This window comes from Podarcis muralis, chromosome 2 (genome assembly GCF_964188315.1).
Source record: "Podarcis muralis chromosome 2, rPodMur119.hap1.1, whole genome shotgun sequence".
NCBI lineage: Eukaryota > Metazoa > Chordata > Lepidosauria > Squamata > Lacertidae > Podarcis > Podarcis muralis.
Genome location: NC_135656.1, coordinates 115,557,328 through 115,582,823, shown reverse-complemented (window position 1 = coordinate 115,582,823; position 25,496 = coordinate 115,557,328). Strand labels below are relative to the sequence as shown.

General features: G+C 46.4%; 2 protein-coding genes and 3 non-coding genes across 5 annotated transcripts; 3 read left to right on the top strand and 2 right to left on the bottom strand.

Moving 5' to 3' along the window:
* The first annotated feature begins 1,204 nt into the window (after positions 1 to 1,204).
* On the top strand, positions 1,205 to 8,334 carry LOC114592213 (uncharacterized). The gene is made up of 4 exons (XM_028720218.2): positions 1,205 to 1,353; positions 4,452 to 5,182; positions 5,632 to 5,758; positions 7,264 to 8,334. The coding sequence occupies exons 1-4, from the start codon at positions 1,287 to 1,289 to the stop codon at positions 8,178 to 8,180; spliced, it is 1,842 nt and encodes a 613-aa protein (XP_028576051.2). The 5' UTR covers positions 1,205 to 1,286; the 3' UTR covers positions 8,181 to 8,334.
* Positions 8,335 to 11,440: 3,106 nt separating this feature from the next.
* TRNAE-UUC (transfer RNA glutamic acid (anticodon UUC)) lies at positions 11,441 to 11,512 on the bottom strand. Its single transcript has one exon. It is a non-coding gene; the product is annotated as a tRNA-Glu (tRNA).
* Positions 11,513 to 12,478: 966 nt separating this feature from the next.
* On the top strand, positions 12,479 to 12,549 carry TRNAG-CCC (transfer RNA glycine (anticodon CCC)). Its single transcript has one exon. It is a non-coding gene; the product is annotated as a tRNA-Gly (tRNA).
* A 987-nt stretch (positions 12,550 to 13,536) lies between these two features.
* Positions 13,537 to 13,609, top strand: TRNAV-CAC (transfer RNA valine (anticodon CAC)). The gene has a single exon. It is a non-coding gene; the product is annotated as a tRNA-Val (tRNA).
* A 4,329-nt stretch (positions 13,610 to 17,938) lies between these two features.
* LOC114591017 (uncharacterized) lies at positions 17,939 to 25,305 on the bottom strand. The gene is made up of 4 exons (XM_077921596.1): positions 24,739 to 25,305; positions 21,913 to 22,418; positions 20,943 to 21,063; positions 17,939 to 19,892 (listed from the first exon to the last, which is right to left on the bottom strand). The coding sequence occupies exons 2-4, from the start codon at positions 22,390 to 22,392 to the stop codon at positions 18,382 to 18,384; spliced, it is 2,112 nt and encodes a 703-aa protein (XP_077777722.1). The 5' UTR covers positions 22,393 to 22,418; positions 24,739 to 25,305; the 3' UTR covers positions 17,939 to 18,381.
* Positions 25,306 to 25,496: the final 191 nt, after the last annotated feature.

Sequence of the window (25,496 nt, the reverse complement as noted above, 5' to 3'; positions counted from 1 at the left end):
GAGGAATTCTATGGAACTTTTAAAAAAACAATAATAATAATAACAATAATATTTCTAATGTCTCCGCCTTCTCTAGGCAGGAGAGCTCGGTGCTTTTAACCCATTAAGCCTGATGTAGGGAAAGTAAGCGGCAGGGCTTCCGGGCGTCCTTTTTATTGTGCGTTCATTTTTACGCTGCGAACAAACATTTCAAGCACGTTCCACGTCCCCTCCCCCGCCGCCGGAATCCTGGGAGTTGTAGTTTGTTAAGGATGCTGGGAGTTGTAGTTCTGTGAGGTTCGAACGGCAGTTCCCAGGATTTTTTTGGTGGGGGGTGCTTTAAATGTATGGGTTCTCAGTGCTTTTTCAATGATGTGATAAATAAATTTTACCATAAATAAAATAATAAAATAAATACACGGCATATACGCAGCCTTGGGCTGATGGTGGTAATGCATCATCCTGCCTTCAATACTGTTTGCACCTGCAAATAATAGAATTGTAGAGTTGGAAGGGACACCAAAGGGTCATCTAGTCCAACCCCCTGCAACGCAGGAATCCTTTTGTCCAATGTGGGGCTTGAACCCACAACCCTGAGATGAAGAGTCTCATGCTCTACCAACTGAGCTATCCCAGTCATGTTAATAAAAACATGGTTAAGCTGTTGTGCCAGGTCCAAATGACCACATTAAGCAAATTATAAAGAATGTCTTGCCAACCATGGTTTTACATTACATATGAATCAGGCCACCTTTGCAGATTTAAAAGTCCAGTGGTTTTTTACCCCCCACTTTTAGGTTACAGAACTGCTGGGAAATGTCCATTTCCCTGCTACTGTGAGGTCAATGGTTCCAAATCTGTCTCAGCAGCTGCAGCCCGTGGAAAAGCAGCCTGGGCTTTATTGTGCATGCGCATGCACATGCATGAGCATGAATGCGCTGTTAAGAGAGACAAGAAGGAACCATTCCCCTTCTCCCTGAGATTTAACTATTAAAGTCCCAGAGAAAGGGCTAAACCTCACAATTCTAGCAATTCCACGTGGACACTTTAAGTAGGCAGCCTGCAACAGGACAAAACGCAGGGCATCAAATTGCCAGAGCCGGGGAGATGTCACCCAGGGACTCACGTGCAACTTCTGCTCCCATTCATGTTTTAGGATGCCTGACTGTTTTATGTGCCTTTGCCCTGAAGGGGTTAAACACAGAGAGCTGTGCCGGCTAGAGGAGCATGCAAACTTGTGACCTAAGCTGAGGCACCTTCCTGATCCACCACCTTCCTTCTTCCCTCTAGGGGTTTTTGCCTCTTGGATGGAGCCATTGGGGGCTGCAGATCTCTTCCCAGAGGTTGCAACAATGCCAAAGGGGCAAGGAGTGGGTGAGTTAACCCCCCAGAGGCGCTGGACAGAAAGAAGGAGAAAAAACAATTAAGAGGGAGATGCCAGAGAAATCAGGAGCCGGGGGGAAAAGCTGCAGAGGGCGATGTTCCCAGATTTCCCTTTTACTGTCGCCAGCATGCCTTCTGCCTTCTGCCAGGGGCTCGGTGTGCAGCAGTCAGCTTGCAACTGCATTTATCTCCCTTGCTGCAGAAAGATGATTCTTGAATGGCAGGCAGCTGTTAAAGGCACAGGAGCAGGCCAAGATGGTTTCCCACAGGTCAGTTGGCAGCCGGGGTTGCCAACTTATCCAGAGGGGAACCAAGTCAGGCCTGCTCCTCTGCCTTTGACAGCAATGTAACGTGGCAGAAATCAAAGCAGCATGGAGGCGCAGGCAAGCGTCATTGCCTGCCATTTAAAAGCACAGGAGCGGAGGTGCCTGGAAAGTTGGCAACCTTAAGCGTAGCAGTAACTGCACATTGTGATAGCATGTTTTGAGTGCACAAAGTACTTTGCGCACACGTTACCTCGATGATCCTTGCAGCTTGGAAGATGGCTGTTTCACACGCACCCATTTTGGGTGTGAAAATAAGGTTCGCCACTGCATTCCCACTTCACACATGAATGGGACAGGATTGTGAGGAAACACCAGTGTCAGTTCTGGGGTTGCTGACTGTCTTGCGTTGGCAACTCTGCTGTGGTTATTGCATGGTATTAAAAAGAATCATAGAGTAGGAAGGGACCTTGAGGATCATCTAGTCCAACCCCCTGCAATGCAGGAATGAATAACCTTTACCACTGAGCTACGACCTCGGTAGAGCATGAGACTCTCAATCTCAGAGTCGTGGGTTTGAGCCCCATGTTGGGTGAAAGATCCCTGCATTGCATGACCCTCACATGACCCTTGTGGTCCCTTCCAACTCTACTTGTGATTCCATGACCCTTTCCACTCGACCAGGCATGTGCAAAGTCCGTTTCAGGGGCCTAATCCTGCCCGCCGGTCGGTTTAATCCAGTCCCCGTGGCAATTTATTTCCTGGGGTAAAAAAACCTCAACAACTTCAATCCTAAAAAAAGCTCAATCCTTAAAAAAGTCAACAACTTTGGTTGGCACTTTGGTTGGCCCTCATGGCCCTTCACTTCATCAAATCTGGCCCTCTTTGAAAAAAGTTTGGACACAACTGCCCTAGACTGTCAGAGTAAAGAAGTGCATCTGTACGAGCGAAACAGCCTTACAGATATTGTTGTTTAGTTGTTTAGTCGTGTCCAACTCTTCGTGACCCCATAGACCAGAGCACGCCAGGCATTTCTGTCTTCCACTGCCCCCCTCAGTTTGGTCAAACTCATGCTGGTAGCTTCGAGACCACCATCCAACTGTCTCGTCCTCTGTCGTCCCCTTCTCCTTGTGCCCTCCATCTTTCCCAACATCAGGGTCTTTTCCAGGGAGTCTTCTCTTCTCATGAAGTGGCCAAAGTATTGGAGCCTCAGCTTCAGGATCTGTCCTTCCAGTGAGCACTCAGGGCTGATTTCCTTCAGAATGGAGAGGTTGGATCTTCTTGCAGTCCATGGGACTCTCAAGAGTCTCCTCCAGCACCATAATTCAAAAGCATCAATTCTTCTGCGATCAGTCTTCTTTATGGTCCAACTCTCACTTACAGATATCAGGAGCCTAAATGAGGCTTACTTCTGAACAGAACTTCAATTTCTCTTTTCATTAGTTATATCCCACAGCTTCCTCCTAAAGTGCCCAGGGTGGAAAACATGTCAGTACAGTGGTACCTAGGGTTAAGAACTTAATTCGTTCCAGAGGTCCGTTCTTAACCTGAAACTGTTCTTAACCTGAAGCACCACTTTAGCTAATGGGGCCTCCCGCTGCTGCTGCGCTGCTGCTACTCGATTTCTGTTCTCACCCTGAAGCAAAATTCTTAACCCGAGGTACTATTTCTGGGTTAGCAGAATCTGTAAACTGAAGCGTCTGTAACCCAGGGTACCACTGTACCAAAACAATACAATCAAAACTTCTAGAAACTGTTAAAAAGCAGCCTTTTTAAAAAGTTAAGAACTAAAAGCAATCGCCAACTCTCAAAACTAATATTTTCAGCCATCAAATGACTGGGTAAAGAGAAACGCTTTTCACCTAAAAGTTAATAATGAAGGAGAATGGTGCACCTCACTAGGGAGGACATTCCACAAATGGGAATGTCACCTGAGTCACCGCCAACCCGGCAGTCCGCAGTGGTGGCACCTCCACCAAGGTCTCCCCTGCAGATCTTAGCGAGATGTGAAGGATTGTGTTGTGGTGGTTGCAACCTTCCTCCCTGGAAGATTCAGGATGGAGGAAAGCACTTTTTCCTGCAGTGCTTAATTAAACTATTGCACTTGCTCCCACAGGAGGCAGTGATGGGTACCCACCTAGATGGCATTAAAAGAAAATAATCTTGAATTAGCTAAATTAACTGAGATAATTAGGAGAGAGCCAACCCAAAGATATAAAAATGAATGGGGCATTTATAAAGAATATTTAATTAAACATCGTCCACAAGTGAAAACCTGGACATGTTTTGACTAAACTCCGCAAGCTGCAAGTTAAATTAAGAGTACATGAGACAAAACAAAAGAAAGAAAGGAGATAAAGAATACTGAAGCAGTGATAATAATAAGAAGAGAAAGGATGGCTCCTCAATGAGGAGGTTGGAAGTCATATGGACAAATTAAGAATTTGTGAATTAAGAAAAAAACTTAAACAATAGAAGTCTCTTTTAGGAATTTAAGGTTTTGTATATATTGATTTATTTGGAAATTTGTTGTTTCTTTTGTGTTTTATTTGGAATGTATAATTTTTGCTGTGTGGGAAAATAAATAAAAAGCATAAAAAAGAGGATTAGTCAAATTCCCAGAGGAAAGGGCTTAATAATAATAATAATAATAATAATAATAATAATAATAATAATAATTTATTAGGGCAGAGGGCTCCTGGGCTCAAATCCTGCTTGTATGGGGGAACAGGATGCTGGACTAGATGGGCCACTGGCCGGATCCAGCCAACTCTTCTTATGTTCTTAATGGTTTGCCCTTTATCAAGAACTGAATTTCCTTTTCAGCCCAGGAACTCCAGCCAGAAATAAAAATGGAGGAGCAGGACCCAACAGAACCGGGATCCTGGGAGAAGCTGGAGGCAGGCGAAAGGGAGCCTCAGGTTGTCCAAGTCGGGACCATCAAGGAGTTCCTGACCAGCGAAGGCCCAGCACAAGTGAAGCAGGAGCCAGAGGAAGGTTTGCAGGAGCGTTGGGAAAACCAGCAGCAGGAGTTCCTGAAGACGGTGGAATCCCCTTGCTCAGGATGGAGGCACCTCAGGCTACCTGAGCCCATCTCTGAGGCTGACACGAAGGAGTTCCAGGCCTCCTTCAAGGAAATAGCTGGGGCCAGCCAGTGGCCGAAAGCAGACTGGGCAACTGCAGCCGTGCTGGGCCTCCGGGGAGCTCAGAAACCCAGCAGAGGGCAGGATTCTTCAGTGAAAGGGAAGGACGAGACAGCGAGCAAAGACGCCGCCGACTCAGAGACGCAACGCCAGTGCTTCCGGCGCTTCTGCTATGAGGAGGCTGAGGGGCCCCGGGACGTTTGCAAGCAGCTGTGGAAGCTTTGCCACCAATGGCTGAAGCCAGAGAAACGCTCCAAGGACCAGATCCTGGAAGTGCTGATTCTGGAGCAGTTCCTGAGCATCTTGCCTCTGGAAATGCAGAGCTGGGTCGGCGAACAAGGCCCGGAGACCTGCAGCGAGGCAGTCGTCCTGGCAGAAGATTTCCTCCTGAAGTCGGAAGGGTGGGAAGGAAAGGTGAGTGTCTTAGTGTTTGGGAAACCCTGAGAGAACCCAGAAAAAAATGGCAGGGATGCCGTCGATTGGCGTGAGGGGCAGAGAAATGGATGCGGCAATTCCTCAAGCTCTGTTTTTTTAATATAAAATCATCTAGTTTGGCCCCAAGATAGATGGGATGGCCGCATGTGTTTGCTTACGCCCAGTGTGGGGGACCTTTGGCCCTCCAGATGTGGATGAACTACAGCTGCCATTGTCCCTGTACATGTGCGAGAGAATATACATAGAAGCCTGAAACAACCTTAATAACATTGCAAAATAAATTCCAAATCTGTCACTGTAAATTCTCATTCTTGGGGTTTTACTTTTCTGCACCACAATGTCCTATCAACATCTTTGTCATTAGGCCATCTGCACTGATACTGTTAATGTCCTTATTATCATTTGTTATCGTCCACTTTTTTTTCCAGGAGTCAGGGTTGTCAATAAGCTCATTTGTCAGCAGCCCTAATTCAGAACAGGACTCCTGGGGCCCCGGGAAGATGCAGCTCTCCATGGAAGCCAAGCAGGAGCGTGATGGAGAATCCCATTTCTTCGGTAATAATTCACAAGTCTTTTAATAGCTAGTTGTTAAAACACAAATAAAAATGCTGTGTCCTACAATGGGGTTAGAACAAAACCATCACAGAATCATAGAATTGTGGGGTTGGAAGGGGCTCAAAGGGTCATCTTTAATAGGTGCTTTTTTGCAGTCAATAATAGTAATAAATATAATAATAATAATAATAATAATAATAATAATAATAATACATCTATACCCCACCCATCTGGCTGGGTTGCCCAAGCCGCTCTTGGCAGCTTCCAAGACATAAAAACGAAATAAAACATCAAACATTAATTGTAAAAATCTGATGAAATATAAAAGTCACAATAACTTTAAAACAAACAACTTATATCAAACAAAGCAACATTCAACAATCCATCAGAATCTAATATAGTGGTACCTCTGATTATGAACGCTTCTGGGTTATGCGTTGGGTTATGAGCTCCGCTAACCCGGAAGTAGTTCTCCTGGTTGCACCCTTTGCCCTGGGATGTGAGCGGAAATCGTGCGCCAGAGGCGTGTGTGCAGCAGGAAGCACCATTAGTGAAAGCGCGTCTCAGGTTGAGAATGGTTTTGGGCTATGAACGGACCTCCGGAATGGATTCAGTTTGTAACCGGAGGTTACGAGCAAACAGTAAAATTAAACTTCAGCAAATAATAATTAAACAGTTCAACCACAGGTCAAGCGGTGTATAAATTTTATGAAATAAATATGAAATGAATAAACAAATATGGTTGAATCCCCTGCAATGCAGGAATCATTTTAAACCTCTGTTTTAAAACCTCAAACAAAGGTGAGTCCACCCTCTTCCATTGTTGAACAACTCTTACTCTCAGAAAGTTCTTCCCGGTGTTTAGTCAGAATCTCCTTTCCTGTGACTTGAAGCCATTGGTTCTGGTCTTTCCCTCCAGAGCAGAAGGAAACAAGTCTCCTCCCTCTTCCATATGACAGCCCTTGAGATATTTGAAGATGGCTATCTTATCTCCTCTCAGCCTCCTCTTCTCCAGTCTAAAAATACCCAGCTCCCTTAACTGTTCCGTTTAATGTTTGTTTCCAGACTCTTGATCATCTTGGTTGCCCTCCTCTGCACAAAAGAGACTACAGTGGTACCTCGGGTTACATACGCTTCAGGTTACAGACTCCGCTAACCCTGAAATAATGCTTCAGGTTAAGAACTTTGCTTCAGGATGAGAACAGAAATTGTGCTCCGGCGGCGTGGCGACAGCAGGAGGCCCCATTAGCTAAAGTGGTGCTTCAGGTTAAGAACAGTTTCAGGTTAAGAACGGACCTCCAGAACGAATTAAGTACTTAACCCGAGGTACCACTGTACAGTTCTGAGCACCCTTAACAAACTATGGCCCCCAGGATTCTTGGGGAGGGAGTGCCTCTAAAAACCAAGGGACAGAAAGTAGTGCAACAGGGATGGGGAATTTCTACAAGACTCTACTTATTGTGCCATGATTTTCCTCTCTCTCTCCCCCCCCCCCCACTTTAAAGGTGATGGGCAAGAAGAGGAGAATGAAGAGGAGACATTCCAGCTGGAAAGACCTGAGCAGACAGACCTCTGTGGAATATCCCTGGAAAGAGCCAAAGGGGATTTCTTCCAGGGGCTTGACATGGGGCTGATGCCAGGAAGTCCCCCGGCGCCGGGAGGTCCTTGGGAAAACCATCATGGGAAGGCAGCCAAACAGGCTTATCATTACGATGAAGTGGGCGCCGGGTTAGATGAAAATCCCTTCCAGGAGGAGATCGTCAAGTTGAAGATAAAGACAGAGCAGTCCGAGGACAGGAGCTTCAGCCAGGCCGAGAAGCCATACAAATGCTTGTATTGCGGGAAGACTTCTAACTGCAAAGCCAACCTGGTCGTGCACGAGAGGACCCACACTGGAGAAAAGCCGTACACGTGCCTGGACTGCGGCAAGAGCTTCAACCGGAAGTCCACGCTGGTGAGGCACAAGAGAATGCACACGGGAGAGAAGCCCTACGAGTGTGCACAGTGCGGGAGGCGCTTCAGTATCCGGTGCAACCTCATCAATCACGAGAGAATCCACACAGGCGAAAAGCCATACAGCTGCTCCGACTGCGGGCAGAGCTTCAGCCGGAGACTACAGCTCGTCATCCACCGGAGGACCCACACGGGCGAGACCCCCTATAGGTGCGCCCAGTGTGGGAAGTGCTTCACTCGGCGCTCGTCCCTCCTGACACACGAGAGGATCCACACAGGAGAGAAACCAAACACGTGCGCAGATTGCGGGAAAAGCTTCATTCAGAAAGGGTACCTTCTGATACACAGGAGAATCCACACAGGAGAGAGACCCTATCAATGTTCGTCGTGCGAGCAGAGGTTTCTTAATCGAAGTGATCTGCGTAGACATGAGAAAATCCATGTGGGAGCCAATCCCCCTGGATGTTAAGAGTTGTCAGAGAGGATGGGACATTGGTGCTCGCCACACTTCAGCTGCCGAAAGGCAATGTGATTCCCTCAAAGTACAAATGCAGAATTTAATTTTTTTAAAGAATGTTTCCCTTAAAAATAAAGAAAACCATAGAACTGTAACATAAAAATTAGCGACGAAGGTGTGGTCATCTTTAATGGGGTACTGGAAGTAGTTGGTTGATGTACCAAACCTGAAACGTCACATTATAAAAGGTTCCTTGTAAGGGCGGGGAAGCGTCTTCATCCCGAGGGCCATATTCCATTGTGCACAACTTTCCAAGGGCCGCCTGCCCATGGTGGGCAGGGTCAGAAGCAATGGATGTAATTCTTACCTTTGTGCTGTAGGCCAGTGGTTTTCAACCAGGGTTCTGTGGCACCTGGGGTGCCTTGAATGATGGTCAGGGGTGCCACGGGCAACACTGACCTCTGCCCCTCTCTTCTTTCCCTCCCTCCTCTGATGCCCTCTCTTGTCTCTGCTTCCCAAAGGCTTGCACAGCTGTTTATTGCAACAGCCCTGGCTATGATTGAAATTGAAATACTTTATTGTCACTTGTACAACTTGTATACAGTAAGATTACATGAGCAACCCCCCACTCAGCTCTCTTAGTCTTAATTCCCTTCGTTTACTGACACCCACCAACCAAACCCGAAAGTCAGTTGACCTGTTGTTATCTTTTCATTCAGCAGCCTAACAGCCCACTTATAGAAGCTGTTCTTTACCCTGTTGGTGCGACTAATCATGCTTCTATATCTTCTGCCCAAGGGCAGGAGATCAAGAAAGTGCCGGCCAGGGTGTGAATCATCCCTGAGAATTTTCCTCACTCTCCTGAGGCAACATTCTTCCGCAATGTCATCCAGTGGATTCACGGGCCAGCTCCATAAGTTCCACCAAGGGAATGGTGTCTCTGAGAGACACCTCTCTTTGGAGCAGGGGGGAAGTTCAGCGACCAGGGACAGCAGCAGCAGCTTCCCAGAGGACTTCCAAGGAGAGGAGAGGAGGCTGAGGGAACAATCCACAAGGGAGAGTGTTCAAAAAAGGGTGAGAGGCTGCCAGCTCTGCAGACAAGGGGTGACATAACTGGGCTCCTGAGCCCCACGTATGTTGTTGGCACCCTCCCAAATCTCATGTGGCTCAGCCAGTATGGCCATTGGCCAGGGATGATGTCATTTGTAGTCCAGCAACACCTGGAGAGCTACAGTCCTTGTCACAGAGTCAGAAGTTGCAAACATACCATACAGTCAAAGTACTATGATCCCACTTGAAACAATCATCTCTTCCCTCAAAGAATTCTGGGACATGTAGTTTGTTTGCTGAGAGCTACGCAGAGTGGTTTAACAATCGAGGCAAAATTCCTCAGATACTGGGCACCTGTGACCCCCTATATATATTTTTTTTATTTTACTGCTAGTCCCACCATCCCTGACCATTGATCATACTGGTTCCGGCTGATGGGAGTTGGAGTCCAACAACACTGGACCACAGGTACCTCCACTCCTGGAATAATGCAAAAATATCCATCCAAAAAATGTCTATAGCATTAAAATCTGCATTACTATCTGAGGTCACATCCTAAGGAGTCTAGTTATACAGTGGTACCTCGGGTGACAGACGCTTCAGGTTACAGACTCCACTAACCCAGAAATAGTACCTCAAGTTAAGAACTTTGCTTCAGGATGAGAACAGAAATCGTGCTCCAGCGGCGCAGCAGCAGCGGGAGGCCCCATTAGCTAAAGTGGTGCTTCAGGTTAAGAACAGTTTCTTTCTTTCTTTCTTTTTAAATGATATTTATTAAAGTATCAGAAAAGGTTACAAAAATAAGAAAAAGAGAGGGGGGGAAAAGAAAATACAAAATACAGAAAATTAAAAGCAATTTAAAAACAAATCCATCTTTCCATGTCTTATCCTTCATTTACTTGTTTCCCTGACCTCCTCACACCTCCCTTTTTTGTATTCCAGTTCAGTTAGTTATTTCAGCAAATCCTTTCCCTCTTTGTTTTTATCTTAATCCTTTATCTTAATATATTATAACTTTAGATTCTCCCCTGTTAGCAATCCATTTTTACATACTCCTTTGTGACATTGCTGCTAAAACCACTTAACTTCATTCCGACATCATTCTAACATTCATTAATTTTACAGTATTTCTGTAAATAGTCTTTAAATTTCTTCTAATCTCCTTCCACCGACTCTTCTCCCTGGTCTCGGATTCTGCCAGTCATTTCCGCCAATTCCATATAGTCCATCACCTTCATCTGCCATTCTTCCAGGGTGGGTAGATCTTGTGTCTTCCAAGAACAGTTTCAGGTTAAGAACGGACCTCCGGAATGAATTAAGTACTTAACCCAAGGTACCACTGAGGAGATTTTAATGAGCGTTCCACTAATGGTATTAACCCAAGATGGAACCCAGCCTTACTGGTTTTAAGTTTTTGAGATGAGTCAGAAAGGTAAAGGACAATATTTACTCTGTGCCCCTAATTTACTTTAGCTTCTATGCCAGGGGAAGGAGGCCTGTGGCCCTCCAGATGTTTTTGGGCTCCAACTACCGGCACCATCGTTCCTGACGCATTGGCCATGCTGTCTGAGGCTGCTCATGGACATCTATTCATTCTCATTTATTTTTTAACCTCCTGCCCTCTTTTATTATTGTTCCTGTGTATTTTGTTGAAACACGACAGGACCATTGTAATAAGTTTCAATAAAAATAATTAAAAAAATAAAACCCACACTTTCTTTTGGGAAAAGATCTATCTCTTCTATCCCAAAATGTCCTGCATTTCCTTAGGATGCCCCTATTTTCATCAGAAAAATGTTGCCATCAGTGATAATTAGAGCCTCAATATATACTAAATAGGTACACCTTTCACCTTTTACAGCAGAAGATTGGTGAGAATTGCTGAGATGGTTGCATTAATTCTTGTGATGGAACAGGAGTCCATTTGCAACCGATAATTGATTGTGGAAGGTATGTAAGGGAGGTAAATGGAGGGGGGTGTTGATTGGCATTATTTCTCTGTGTAAAACAACTAATAAAAAAGCCTCAAAATAGAGAAAATAAAGGATCCTCTGATTGAGAATCAAGGCCTGGCCTTGGCAGTGAGAGTACCAAATCCTGACCACCAGGAAGAATGGCAAGATAGAGGCCTCCTTTAACCAAATTTCTTTCTGAATCCCTCAATTTGACCTATAGAACACGAACCACAGCAAAGCCATTGCTCCTTCTCCCTGGCAAAAAGATTCCCTGACCGGGAATCGAACCCGGGCCGTGGCGGTGAAAGCGCCAAATCCTGACCACTAGACCATCAGGGACAGATGGTGAAGGTGCTTCTCATCCCTCCCTTCCTTCACCTGATGAGCCTTATTCTTTTATCAAAGCATAATTTGCTCTGCTCAAGCACATGGGCTTACCTTGGCCTTCACTCACACCTTCTCACACCTGAAGCAACAATCCTGTCCCTACATTCACAAGACTTACACCCAGAGCCTCCCGCTGAGCCTTTTGCTCAGAGAGCAGAGGAGTGCACACCCTTTGCAAAATACAAAAAAACAAAACAAAGAGAACTGCAAGCTGCCTTCTCTGAGGCTCGAACTCAGGACCTTCATATTATGAGATGGACGCGCTGCCTACTGCACTAAGAAGGCTACATAGAAATATGCCTGAGCACATTTTCAACAGAAACCCATGTCACACACATTTTCTGTAGAAACCCAGCCCAAGTGTGGCTTCAAGGCAGTGCAGCTGCAAGAGCTTCGCTTCCAGGAGAGAGCAAGCCCTTTCCTTGGCCAGAAATCAACCCTGTTAGAGCACCAAGTCCTGAAAACTGGACCACCAGGGTCTTTTTCCTGCCATCATGTGAGATTCCAAATTTCATTACTCCATTTCAGCTTCTCAGAAATGAAAGTATTTGTAAAGGGAAGGTCGAGAGGGACACATCGCTCCAAAATCCTTAGGGGCTATTCAAAATTGCAATAATAAAAAACTTGGCTGGAATGTGTACCCCAGATCAGGAAAGGTACTGTCGAGTCCTAGAGGATGCCAGTGTGGTTGATGAGCAGAGTCAAGGAAGCTATTAGGGTCAAGGAGGCTTCTTACAGAAAATGGAAGCCTGGACCAATTGAAGGGAACAAAAAGGGCAAGCAGGCAAGAAGGGATGCACAGCAAGAATCTGAGGGCAAAATTTACACATTTATATTGCGCGTGAGAAGATCTGGGGAGCTGCCCGACACTTTCCTGCAGGCTTCCTTCTCTGGGTAGAAAGCAAATCTTTGCTAGCTGCATCAGTGGTGTAGAGGCATCATACAAGGTTCCCAACCTTGTGACCTGGGTTCGAGTCCCAGCTGGTGCAATCCTTCCCCTGCTTTTTATTAATTTACAGTGGTACCTCGGGTTATGAACTTAATCCGTTCCGGAGGTCCGTTCTTAACCTGAAACCGTTCTTAACCTGAAGCACCACTTTAGCTAATGGGGCCTCCCACTGCTGCTGCGCCGCCACCGCACGATTTCTGTTCTCGTCCTGAAGCAAAGTTCTTAACCCGAGGTAATATTTCTGGGTTAGCGGAGTCTGTAACCTGAAGCGTATGTAACCTCAAGCGTATGTAACCTGAGGTACCACTGTGTTCCATTTCAATCCGTATTTCTTCCCAAAAGAGACATTCGCCTCACATGTGCAAGGTCCGCAGTCAGAAACTAGGAGGAATATGTCCCTTTCTTCCTATTACCATATTTCTACCATATTACCACAGCAATACAATAAAAACAAGACATAAGGGCTTCAGTCAAGAACCTCAACATTTTCAATTGAGGGATTATCCACACTTCCTTTTGTGCCTCAGCTCCCTCCCCCTCCCCCCCCCCCCAAGGAAAACCCGCTCTTTAGCACTCAGTCGGAGGGAACAGCAATTCCGGTTTTCCTCAGATTGACATTTGTTCCAAGCTATTGTTCTTGGAACGGAGTGGGGCAAAGGGAAAACTACTCAGACCCGTGCTTTCTAGACACAGCACAAGTGGTGTGGACCTCAGACTAGGAAATATATTTAACCAAACAGCTTTTAAAATAGCCAGGTTTTTCCTTAGTCCCTTAAATCAATTTTCTGTAAGGGAATCCGTTTGCCAGACAGGAGTTGTTGTTTATATTGAAAAGGCATTTGCAGAGGGACTGGGCCTCCACAGAGTGTTCTGCCTGGCCTAGCAAGTGAAGTTTTTTGCTCCCTATCCATCTCCAGGGAGGTGAAGATCTTACTGAGGTGGGATCTTAAACTCAAGCTTGGGGGAATTGCACAATAAAGGCGTGTTTTCAGCTGGGGGAAGAAGCAAAGACACAGAGCAGGGCACAGTTTCTGTAGTGTAGTGGTTATCACGTTCGCCTCACACGCGAAAGGTCCCCGGTTCGAAACCGGGCAGAAACATACCTGTTATTTTTGTAGGATATTTTTCCTCAGAATCGTGCTCACAGCAGCAAATAGCACTAATGCAAGGAATTTTTTTTTAAAAAATACTGCAAAACAGCAATAAAATATCGCTGAAGCAGGGAGGAGAACCATTGCTCCCCTGGATGAACTATAACCCCCAGATTCCCACTTTCATTTTTAAAAAAATAGTCAGTTGCATTTGTACAAGCTGAGACATGAAGTCAAAGCAATGGGCTCCATTTTTATCAATTCTGGTGCAAGAGAAACTCGCTTGCTCCTTCCTTTGAAACTTTTAACTTTGCACCCCATTGGAAAACCCGTGGGTGCCCCTGCTGCCACTGACAGAGGGCGCATGGCAAGGGTGTCTCATGATGATGTTGGGACCAGGGCTGCCCTAAGACCCTGTCCTACCTGAGGGTGGGGCCTTGCGGAACAGATTGGGGGAGAGGAAATGGAAGTCCTGCTGCGGCAGCAGAATGACAACAGCGCTTCATTCAATACAACGCATTGCATTTTGAAACATGTTACACAGGTGTAATGGAGGAGGGGATCATGACAGGGATGTCATGGTCCCTTGTTTTACTGTCTGGAACAGCGTGGCCTTGAGATACTCAAAACAATATTTGCATAAGAAATGGACCTTCTAGAATCTTTCAGCACTTTCCAGTTTCTGCTTTAGTCATGACAGAGGGAGCCAGGGTGGTGGGGTGTCGGACAAGGACCTGTCAGAGACCAGGGTCCTCACCCCCACTCGGTCAGGAAGTTCACAGCTTGACTTGGGCCACTCATACTCCCTCTCAGCTAACCCAACTCACATGAGTTGTTGAGGATAAAACAATGAAGTGCAGGGGAAAGAGGCAAACCAAAATGTATACACTGGGCTGAATTCAATGACCCCATTCTGCTAGTGCAGAGCTTTCCAAACTTTGTCGGCTGGAAAGGGGTTAGTTTAATCTCTGGTTTGCTAGTAAAACTGAATTGCCATGTCGTGAAATGATGTGTGTCGAAAAAGTGTGTCGCCAACATGAAAAGTTGGGAAAGCTCTGTGCTAGTGGAAACCCGCCCTATCCCATCTCCCCCAAATACACCCTGGAGTATTAAGAGAACGCCCAGATCAGCATTTGGGGGGGGGGGGGGAGAAGGGATATTGTTCCGCAGGGGAGCAGAAATTCTTACACTGACAGAACAATCTCTGTAGCTGTACACTGAATTGCACCCATGGCTTCAAGTTCTTTGGAGTGGGGTCGAGGAGGGTTATCCATTTGTTTGGTTCTTCTTTTTATTTTGCATTTTGTGTTCTTATCTTGTATTTTTATGCTTTGAACCACCCTGAGATAAAGGACAGCATGCAAATTTAATGCATAAATAAAATTTGATGGGAAGGTGGAATAGAAATGAAACCTTAGATCAAACCACCATGACCTTTCATAATTATTCGTTTATTTACATATTTTTATCCCACCTTCTGAGTGGAAAAAAGGTTTTGTAGAAAGGCAGAAACCCCATCATGAATACGTATTAAAACAATACAATATGAAATATGTAACATAATCAGCAGATCCCGAAGTTGATCTTTCTCCCCACCCCCCACCTATGTCCCTGATATCCATCTTCGCCCACCCTGGTGGGGAAGGGGGGTGCCCCATTTTGGGGTTTGACTCAAGTGCCAAAATGTCTTAGGCCAGCCCTGATGCTTATTGTGGCGTTTGCCCGTTCTTTTTAAAATGTCTGTACAGGGGGAGAGAAAGAGTTAACAGGTAGACCAATAGAAAAGCCAGAGGCTGAGCCTACCTGTTTATAAAAGGGCTTAGCCAGAGGTTTGAGTTGGTTGGTTGTTTGGGAAAGGCAGTTGGGAGAGCAGTTGACAGACAGTTGGAAATAGAGAGACAGATAGTGCAGTTGGTTCTTGTGTGAGGGGAGGCAGCAGAGAGACAGGATAAAATAAGACTAAGAAGGTAGAGTAACAACGTTTTGAATGCAGTTAAAGTTTATTTGTGTTTGCACTAAACTACACTCTTCTTTGTTAACTTAAGAACCTGACTGTAACTAAGTGATTTAACGGGGAGGACCTGGTTGGTGGCAGCGGATTAGTGGTGTTTGGGTTAATAGTCTGTGAGCTCTGAACGCCACACTTATTGAGATGTTTTCCTTCACTTATGACTACATAAAAGTTTATTATGTTTTTGTTTTTATGTAAATTCTTTGGTGATGCAAGCCACCTTGAGCATGGCTTAAAAATAGGAAGGCAGCATACAAATAAATGAAGATAATGATGATTATCTCCAGGTAAGGCTAGGAGTCTGGAACCCTGGAGAACTGCTGCCAGTTAAGAGCAGACAACACTGAGCTCCATTATTATTATTATTATTATTATTATTATTATTATTATTATTATTATTATGTATTTGTTCCTTTTTTCAAAAAATGAAACTCAAAAGCACCTTACAAAATCTGAACACTAAAAACAAGGGTAAGAGCAGCCTAAAATATGCAAATAGTGTAGAAGAGCAGCCTAAAATATGCAAATAGTGTATAATTTTTTTGGACTCTGGGTGAGGACCTAGAGGCTGAGAGGCAGGGTGTCAGAAGGAAAATGAATGAATATTGATTTATATATATTAGTAATTTTGTATTAATGTAACATTTGTATATGTTGCCTAAGATGGTTGAGAGTAAAGCAATGGCACTTGCAAAAAGTTATCTGAACCATTGAGGTGGTAGAGAGGCAGCCTGTTCTTCCCTCACTGATTTTTCCTTAGGCTTTCCTTCATTCTTCTTCAATCAGTTAGTGTTTGATCTTCCTTTCATTAACCATGATGGACACATGTAAGCTTGTACTCAGAATGGTTTTTTGTTTGCAAGGAGTATTAAATCTTATGTTTCTTTGTCCCAAATATTTATTTCTGAATTCTGCAGCAATATAGATCCCAAACTCTAAAAAAAATACATTATTTCCCTCTGCGTTGGAACGGAATTATTCCAGTGACTATATCTGCTCACGGACAGGATTGGAAAATGGTTTTAAGATGACTGGTGCTCATTTTGAAGCCAGTTGCAAAGCTTTGATCACCAGTCCTGCAGAAGAAGTAAATTTATGTATATGAAGACCAACAGAGAGTCATGGGAGATGCCTTAGAGACAAAAGCCATATTTGTGAGGAGGATGCAGAGTCACAGATGCAGGAACTGTATACTTAAAAACTGCATACGCAACCATGCATTTAAAGAGCCTGACCCCCCCCCAAAAGAATCCTGGGAACTATAGTTTGTCAAGGGTGCTGGGAATTGTAGCTCTATGAGGGTATGCTGGAATATTTGGGGGGAATTATGTGCTTTAAATATATGTTGTGTATGGAGCTCAACTTCTCCCATCAAACAAAGACTTCTGAAGATGTTCTTTCAAAGGTCCTGTTTCTATACGTTTTTCCAAATACAGCTGTACCTTGGTTGACAAACGCCTTGCGACTTGAACATTTTGGCTCCCAAATGCCGCAAATCCAGAAGTGAGTGTTCTGGTTTGCAAACATTCTTTGGAACCCAAACGTCCAGCGCGGCTTCCACGGCTTCTGACTGGCTGCAGGAACTTCCTGCAGCCAATCGGAAGCCGCGCCTTGGTTTCCAAACGTTTTGGAAGTCGAACGGACTCCCGGAATGGATTCTGTTTGACTTCTGAGGTACCACTGTATCCAGAACAGCATCCTTTTTCAACCTGGTGCCAGATGTTTTGGATTACAACTCGTCAGCCCCAGTCAGCCCAGCTGGATGGCGCCAATTTAATGAAGGCTCCGCTCCAATGGAGTTCCAAGGATGTTTTCTGTACTGTAATTTCCAATTCTACACCATTACCCCCAGCCAACATGAAAAACCCCCAGCAGTTACATCTGAACAGGTAAAGGTTTAAAACAGCTGTTGACCACAGACTGAGAGGAGTGACTGGTATGTAGGGAGTTCAGAACGGCTGTAGGTCTTCAAGGATACCAGTGCAGAAATTCGCAATGTTCTCCTCTCCCATCTAAATCACTTTACACCTGTTAGAATACAGACCCAGAGCCAATGAGAAGAAGAGTTTGGATTTGATATCCCGCTTTATCACTACCCGAAGGAGTCTCAAAGCAGCTAACATTCTCCTTTCCCTTCCTCCCCCACAACAAACACTCTGTGAAGTGAGTGGGGCTGAGAGACTTCAGAGAAGTGTGACTAGCCCAAGGTCACCCAGCAGCTGCATGTGGAGGAGCGGGGAAACGAACCCGGTTCACCAGATTACGAGTCCACCACTCTTAACCACTACACCACACTGGCCCACAATGAGCAACTGCAAACACTGAGACTCTGTGTAAGGCAATGTTGGCTGTTCACGTGCCATCCTCAAAACATACATTTATTCCATAGCAGGGGGGAAAAGAGAATGCATCATGTACAAAAAGCTGTATTATTGCACTAATCACTCACCATTGGCCCATCTAACTTAGTATTGTCCACATTGACTGGCAGCAGCTTTCAGGGATTCAGACAGATTTCCAGAACTACCTGGAAATACCAGAGAATTAACCTTGGTTCCTCTGCATGCAAGACATACTCTACCACTGAGCTATGGCCACTGTTCCAAGACAGACAGAGACCAACAACAACAACAAATCCATGGGTGGCTATTTAGACAGTTCCTGAAACACGTTTCCCTTTCCATTATCACCCCATTCCAGTGACATTACATTATGTTCCCCTCAGTTCTCTGGGTCTTATGCCAAACTCTTCCTTAGGACGTGAATATCCCTAGGATGCCTCTCCCGGGTGGATTTTCATGTGCCTATGAAAAACAGAGGAGCTACAAAACCTTTTCTCGCACACCAAGCACTCGTACGGCTTTTCTCCTGTGTGGATCCTCTCGTGCACAACAAGGTTGGATTTCTTACTGAAGCTTTTTTCACAGTACGAGCATCGGTGGGGCTTCTCCCCTGTGTGCACGATGGTATGTTTCCGAAGGTGAGAGCTGGAGACGAAGCTTTTCCCGCACTCGGAGCAGCCGTACGGTCTCTCCCCGGTGTGGGTCCTCTCGTGTATGACGAGGCGCGATCTCTGGCTGAAGCTTTGCCCGCAGTCCAGGCAGTGATACGGCTTCTCTCCGGTGTGCGTCCTTCTATGGGTCTTCAGCTGGAAGCTGGTCCTGAAGCTCTTCCCGCACTCGGTGCACTCGTAAGGCTTCTCTCCCGTGTGTGTTCTCTTGTGTTTGATAAGGGAGGCGATCTCCCTGAAGCTGTTGCCGCAGTCGGAGCACTCATGTGGTTTCTCACCCGTGTGGGTCCTTTTGTGAATCACGAGCTGGAAGCTGATCCGGAAGCTTTTCCCGCACTCAGAGCACTCGTACGGCTTCTCTCCCGTGTGGGTCCTCTCGTGTTTCACCAGAGAGGCTCTCTCACTGAAGCCTTTGCCGCAATCGGAGCACTTGTGCGGCTTCTCGCCGGTGTGCGTCCTCTTGTGGAGTTTAAGGTGGCAGCTGATCCTAAAGGTTTTCCCGCAGTCGGGACATTCGTAGGGCTTCTCTCCCGTGTGGGTCCTCTCGTGTTTGATGAGGGCGCCCCTCTCGATAAAGCTCTTGCCGCAGTCTGAACATTTGTGGGGCTTTTCTCCCGTGTGGATTCTCAGGTGCTTAACAAGTATCCCCTTTTCGCCAAAGGCTTTTCCGCACTCTGTACACTCGTACGGCTTCTCCCCTGTGTGTGAACGCTCGTGTTTGATCAGGGTGGATTTTGCATTGAAGCTTTTGCCACAACTCGGGCATTTGTACGGCTTCTCCCCCGTGTGGATTCTCTTGTGTTTAACAAGGTTTGTTCTCCAGCTGAAGCTTTTCCCGCACTCGGAGCAGATGTACGCTTTCCCTCCGGCAGGAGTCCTCTCGTGGGGAAGCAGGGATGCTTTGCTGCTATTAGAGATTTTTCCACAGTGCGTGTATTTATGCAGTTTATCTTTTGCTCGTATTTGCTGACCCTCAGGCAGATCAATGTCCAGGTGACATTGCTGTCCACTGTTGGAACTCGTCTTTTTCCTAAATGGGAAGGTTGTTTCATAAAGGTTTTGGCCCCCTTCCCCATATAGGAAGCCTTGCTCTACGCTCTTTCCCAAGTGCCAGTCTATCCCCTGTTGACTTCCAGACTTTTCTTCCATCCCAGGCCCCCAGAAAAACATTCCTTCAGCTCTTTCCAACGGTGTGCCACAGGCATCCATGTCCCCAGGTTTTTCCGGCTCAAAGGTCTCTTCCTCGTTCTTCAGTACCTGACCATCATATTCTGAAACGAAAGAGACCCACTTATTTATTTAAATTATCGTAAGAACTCATAAATCATGCAACATAATGTAGCAACTCAAGAGTACTCCCTTTCAGGATTCTAGTCACCCCAATCCACCCCCCTTCCACCCCGCACGATCAATAAACTTTCCATGACCATGGCTCAGTCCTCATTAGGCAGTTTTGGAATTCCCCACACCCCACACACATATTATCATCAAATTGTAGAGTTGGAAGGGAGCCTAAGGATCATCTAGTCCAACCCCCTGCAATACAGGAATATGCCACTCTCCCAAATGGGGATTGAACTGGCAACCTTGGCATTATCAGCACCATGGTCTAACAAACTGAGCTATCTTCACATTTAGATTCCCTCCCCCAATAGTTCTTCAAATCTTCAGGGTCAGGCCCAAGTTCACAGACACTTTCCCCTTGTGTGTGGATGGTGCCATTTTGGCTACCTAAATAAGCAGTACCTGAAGAATCATAGAATCATAGAGTTGGAAGAGACCACAAGGGCCATCGAGTCCAACCCCCTGCCAAGCAGGAAACACCATCAGAGCACTCCTGACATATGGTTGTCAAGCCTCTGCTTAAAGACCTCCAAAGAAGGAGACTCCACCACACTCCTTGGCAGCAAATTCCACTGTCGAACAGCTCTTACTGTCAGGAAGTTCTTCCTAATGTTTAGGTGGAACTGAGATTATCAATTATATTACGATTACTGCTGAGAAACGTGTTAAGATGAAGGAACATTTGGCAAACCCTCACCGTGATCAACTCCCACCCAGAAAGGACGTGTGGATCCAGAATTGGCCTCCACAGTCACTTATGGACTCACTGTTAAGACCGTGTTCATGAAAGACAATCTTTCTCAGCTATGAGTGATCGCCAGAGAAGACTATTTTTATTGTTGGAGAACTGAGATCATCGTCATTATTGTTTGCAAACCGCTGCTGGCATATAACATCTTGCACTATCTACAGAGGCTTCAAGAAGATCCCAGGGAGGTATTTAGGCTGGTTGAGCTACCCCTGCTTCAAATCCTTACCCGCTGAGCTTGCCTCCCAGTCATATTCTTGCTTGACCTCCAGCTGCAACTTTACAATGTCCAATGGATCTTCCTCCGATTTCGGGGATTTTACAGTCACAACATCAAGGGGCCCTGGCGCCTGAAACGGAAAATGGAGACATGGTTAAGGCACAACAAAATGCTTGCAAGGATTAATGCTTTGGTCTGCTTTCCACTCCCTCTACATTTAGCTCCCCCTTGCCAAGCTAGCCAGCTCAACAGAAGAAAAGATAAAGAGACTCAATTCCTCCAACCCGTCTAAAGTTGCGAAGGCAGGAAATGTCTCCACGTAGGTATCTCCAGGTTGTGTGCAGGTCTATCTTTCCTAGGGCAACAGGATGGCCAGTGGTCAGGGATGCACCACAGCTCTCCAGATAGACAACCTGCCTGTCTGACCCAGGTATTTGCCAGTTTGGGGCTCTGTCAAGGTTCAAACAGCCCCTGTGCCTTTACGCAGCAGTTTATCTGCAGCAATTAGCAGAAGGTTCATTTCCATGCCATGAAACCAAGGAAGCTGCAGCTGCCGAATTCCACAGAGCAAATCGCTCTTGGCTCTTGAAAGCACAGCAGGCCACACTGCTTCTCTCCACCACCACCACCACCACCACCCATCTAGCTGACAGCCACCAGACCCAAGCACCTGGCTGCCCTGGCATCACCCATTGGCACCTGCTCTAGAATCAGCAGCTCTTGAGATCTTCCCCTTGGCATCTACTCTTCTCCACATCTACAGATAGCCCAGAGGAAGCTGCCTTGTACTGAGCCAGATCATTGGTCCATCTAGCTCACTAATGTCTACACTGACTGGCTCTCCAGGGTTTCAGGTGAGTTTCTTTCCTAGCCCTGCCTGGAGATGCCAGAGATTGAACCTGGGACCTTCTGAATGCAAGGCAGATGCTCCTCTACTGAGCTATCCCCCTTCCCTAAGTTTCTGAAGTCATCTGAATACCTCATGCAGCCCATCAGCATCCTGGTAACAAAACTGATGGAAGTGCTGGGGTTGGTCCTCCACGTCAGCTTCCTCCTCCAGTATCTCTTCCTTCACTTTCACACAAGAGTCCAGGTCTTCATGGGCCTCTCCACACACATCCAGATGGGTTTGAGCCGTACCCTCTCCTCCTGGCCCCTGTGTGACGTCAGCAACTCTCTTCAAGGAGACCTGACATTCCATTGTGTCATCCTCTGGCCATGGATCAGGCTGCTGGGAGCTGCTCCTCTCTTGTGGGGGTGACTCTACCGTCTTTAGGAAATCCTGCCATTGGCTCTCCCAGCGTTGCTGCAGCCCCTCCTCGGGCTCCTGCTTAACTCGTGGAGGGCCTTCCCCAGTCAGAAACTCACGGACAGTCCCAACCTGGACAACATGGCCGTCTCTGTCTTCTGCCATTGAGCTGTCTTCTGGTTTGGCTGCAGAAGGTTCCTCTTCCTCCATCTTTATTCCTAGCTGTGCTTCCAGGACTAAAAAATAAATTGAGGCTTGTTTATAACAATCTGTCACAATGGGGGGGGGGGATACCCTGACAGTGGGAAATGAGATAACCGAAACATGAGAAATAGCATATATAGTAAAATTGACAGAGCTTGTTGGAAGGAAAGCAACATTATCTTTGTTTTATGGGGAAATGTATATTTATAAAGAATTAGGTGCAATAATAAGGGACGCGGGTGGCGCTGTGGGTAAAAGCCTCAGCGCCTAGGACTTGCCGATCGAAAGGTCGGCGGTTCAAATCCCCGCGGCGGGGTGTGCTCCCGTCGTTCGGTCCCAGCGCCTGCCAACCTAGCAGTTCGAAAGCACCCCCGGGTGCAAGTAGATAAATAGGGACCGCTTACTGGCGGGAAGGTAAACGGCGTTTCCGTGTGCTGCACTGGCTCGCCAGATGCAGCTTGTCACGCTGGCCACGTGACCCGGAAGTGTCTCCGGACAGCGCTGGCCCCCGGCCTCTTAAGTGAGATGGGCGCACAACCCTAGAGTCTGTCAAGACTGGCCCGTACGGGCAGGGGTACCTTTACCTTTACCTTTTTAGGTGCAATAAAATACAGGAAAATGCAAAGCTATATACTTTTGTTGGGAGCTGTAAGTCAGTAACATGAACAATTATTTTTGGAATTTGTTTGCCATTCTTACAGTCTGTTTTTATTGTGTGTGCATATATGTGTGTGTGTATATATATGTCTTCTCTTATTGATATTGCACTTTAATACTGAATCAGTGATAACAAAGATGCAAAAAGAAAAAAGGAGCTTTAATGAGTGCACAGTGCAATTTTTAAATTATTGTTTTATTCTCTACAAACACTGATATTTATATGCAATGCAATAGTGATCTAAATCTATCATAAAGGTATAAAAGTTGCATGCAAAATATAGTATTAGGACAGGTTCTTACAGTCAACAAATATTTGCACTGTGCAGCAATAAATAATGAGTGGATAATTAAAGGGACAATATAACAATTAGAGCTTTTGTGAAATGCCGAGAGTGGAATTCAATAGCACTAAGCGGGGTTTGCCTGTCCTGAATCTTCCAACATTCAGCTACATTGGAAGACCCCAAATTCTACTATTATGAGGGAGAAAAACATATGCCTGTTTGCTTTCTCTGCACCATGAACAATCTTAATAAACCTCTATCATCCCTCACGCCCATTACTTGCATTTTTCTAAACTAAACAGCCCCAAACATTGTAAGTGTTAGTATCGGAGGCAGGGAGGAGGCAACCCTAGCAAGCTTCCCAGTTGACCACATGAAGAACAGGATGCAGGGGTAGATGGGCCTTTTATATTTGGTCAGATCCAGCAGGGCAACTCTCATGTTGTCAAGCACAGCAAAGCAGCTCACTGCGCCTTAAACAAATCAACAAATGTGTGCGGTAAATTTGGCCACCTTTTAAGGTGCCACATGGCGTCCTGCTATTCTTGCTCCAACAGACTGTCATGTGGCAATGAATCCCAAAGGTTCTGGGCAGCTCCACAGAGTGTTCTGTGCCTGATTTCACCTGATTTCACTATTTGCTGGAAGCGGAGGCAGCTTCCCTCAGAAGAAATATGCGATGGGGTCTTGGTAGGGGGTTAGATTGGATGACCCTTTAGGTCCCCTTTCAACTCTACAATTATTCTATGGTGACACCAGACTTGGTGGACCTGGCACATATTCCAGATGTGGGTGGGCTCCAGCTCCTTTGGGCACCAGCCAATGGAACATCTGGAGGGAACCGGGTTTCCCTCCAGAGATCTAGCGCATGTGGGGCTTTGAAGGAAAGAACCAGCACCTTGACATTAACCTAGAAACAGGCTTGCCCATGCCCTTGATTGGGCTGCTTAGAGCAGGGGTAGGCAACCTAAGGTCCGGGGGCCAGAAGTGGCCCAATCGACTTCTCAATCCAGCCCGCAGACGGCCTGGGAATCAGCGGTTTTTTACATGAGTAGAACGTGTCCTTTTATTTAAAATGCATCTCAGGGTTATTTGTGGGGCATAGGAATTCGTTCATCCCCCCCCCCAAAAAAAATAGTCCAGCCCACCACATGGTCTGAGGGTCACTGGACCGGCCCACAGCTGGAAAAGGTTGCTGACCCCTGGTTTAGAGTGAGGGAAGGAGCAATAAAGGGGGCTGGTTGCATCTATATGCACAGCAACATTTGCACCCTTTTGATCTGGAAGGTGCCTCTCTCTCTCTCTGCAGCCATGGGTTTTGGGCTCTCCCCCCACCCCTTTGTAGCTGTGCTCTATCCCCTCCCTCCTGCTGCTCCTGCACCCAGGCATCCATTCGGCTTCGACTCACCTGCTCCCAGCAGCCCTTGCAAGGCACCCTGAGCCCCTCTGCTGCAGCCTCCCAAACTCCTCCACGTTTCTCAGAGAAAGGGGAGGGGGCAGGAAGGTGGCTTCTCTTGCCACACCTCCCCCTTCCTCAGCTTCTGTGGACGCTCTGAGCGCCAGAGCTCTGTGCGTTTAACCCCATGAGTCCCTCTTAGAGAGAGAGGGAGGGAGAGGAGCCAATTCCTAGCGACCAAAGTCCCTTCACCAATAAAATATTTGACAGGGCTCCCCCCCACCCCACCAAGTTCATAGGCTTTGCCATTCAAAGGTTTCGTGTGTGTTACATCCTGCGATTATGTGGGGCAGGCTTACCTCCCCCCGCCAATATTTTATTCAAGTTGGAGAGAGATGGCTAACCTGCCGGGAAAATATGCAAAAACATAAAGAAGAGCCTTGCAGAATCAGAGCATAAGGGCCCAGCTAGTCAGGGTGGCCAGTAAAAAATGTTTACAGTGGAACGGTCTCCCACTGGAGGTTGTGGACTCTCCTTCCTTGGTTTCCTGCTTGGCAGGGGGTTGGACTCGATGGCCCTTGTGGTCTCTTCCAACTCTATGATTCTAGGTTTTTAAGCCGAGGTTGGATGGCCACCTGTGTGGGATGCTTTCGTTGCAATTCCAGCATTGCAAGGAGTTGGACTGGGTGATCCTTGGGGTCCCTTCCAATTCGTTCTTCTGCTTTGCCACACTCAACGATCCCCCCTCTTCTCCCCACCCCACTGTTCTG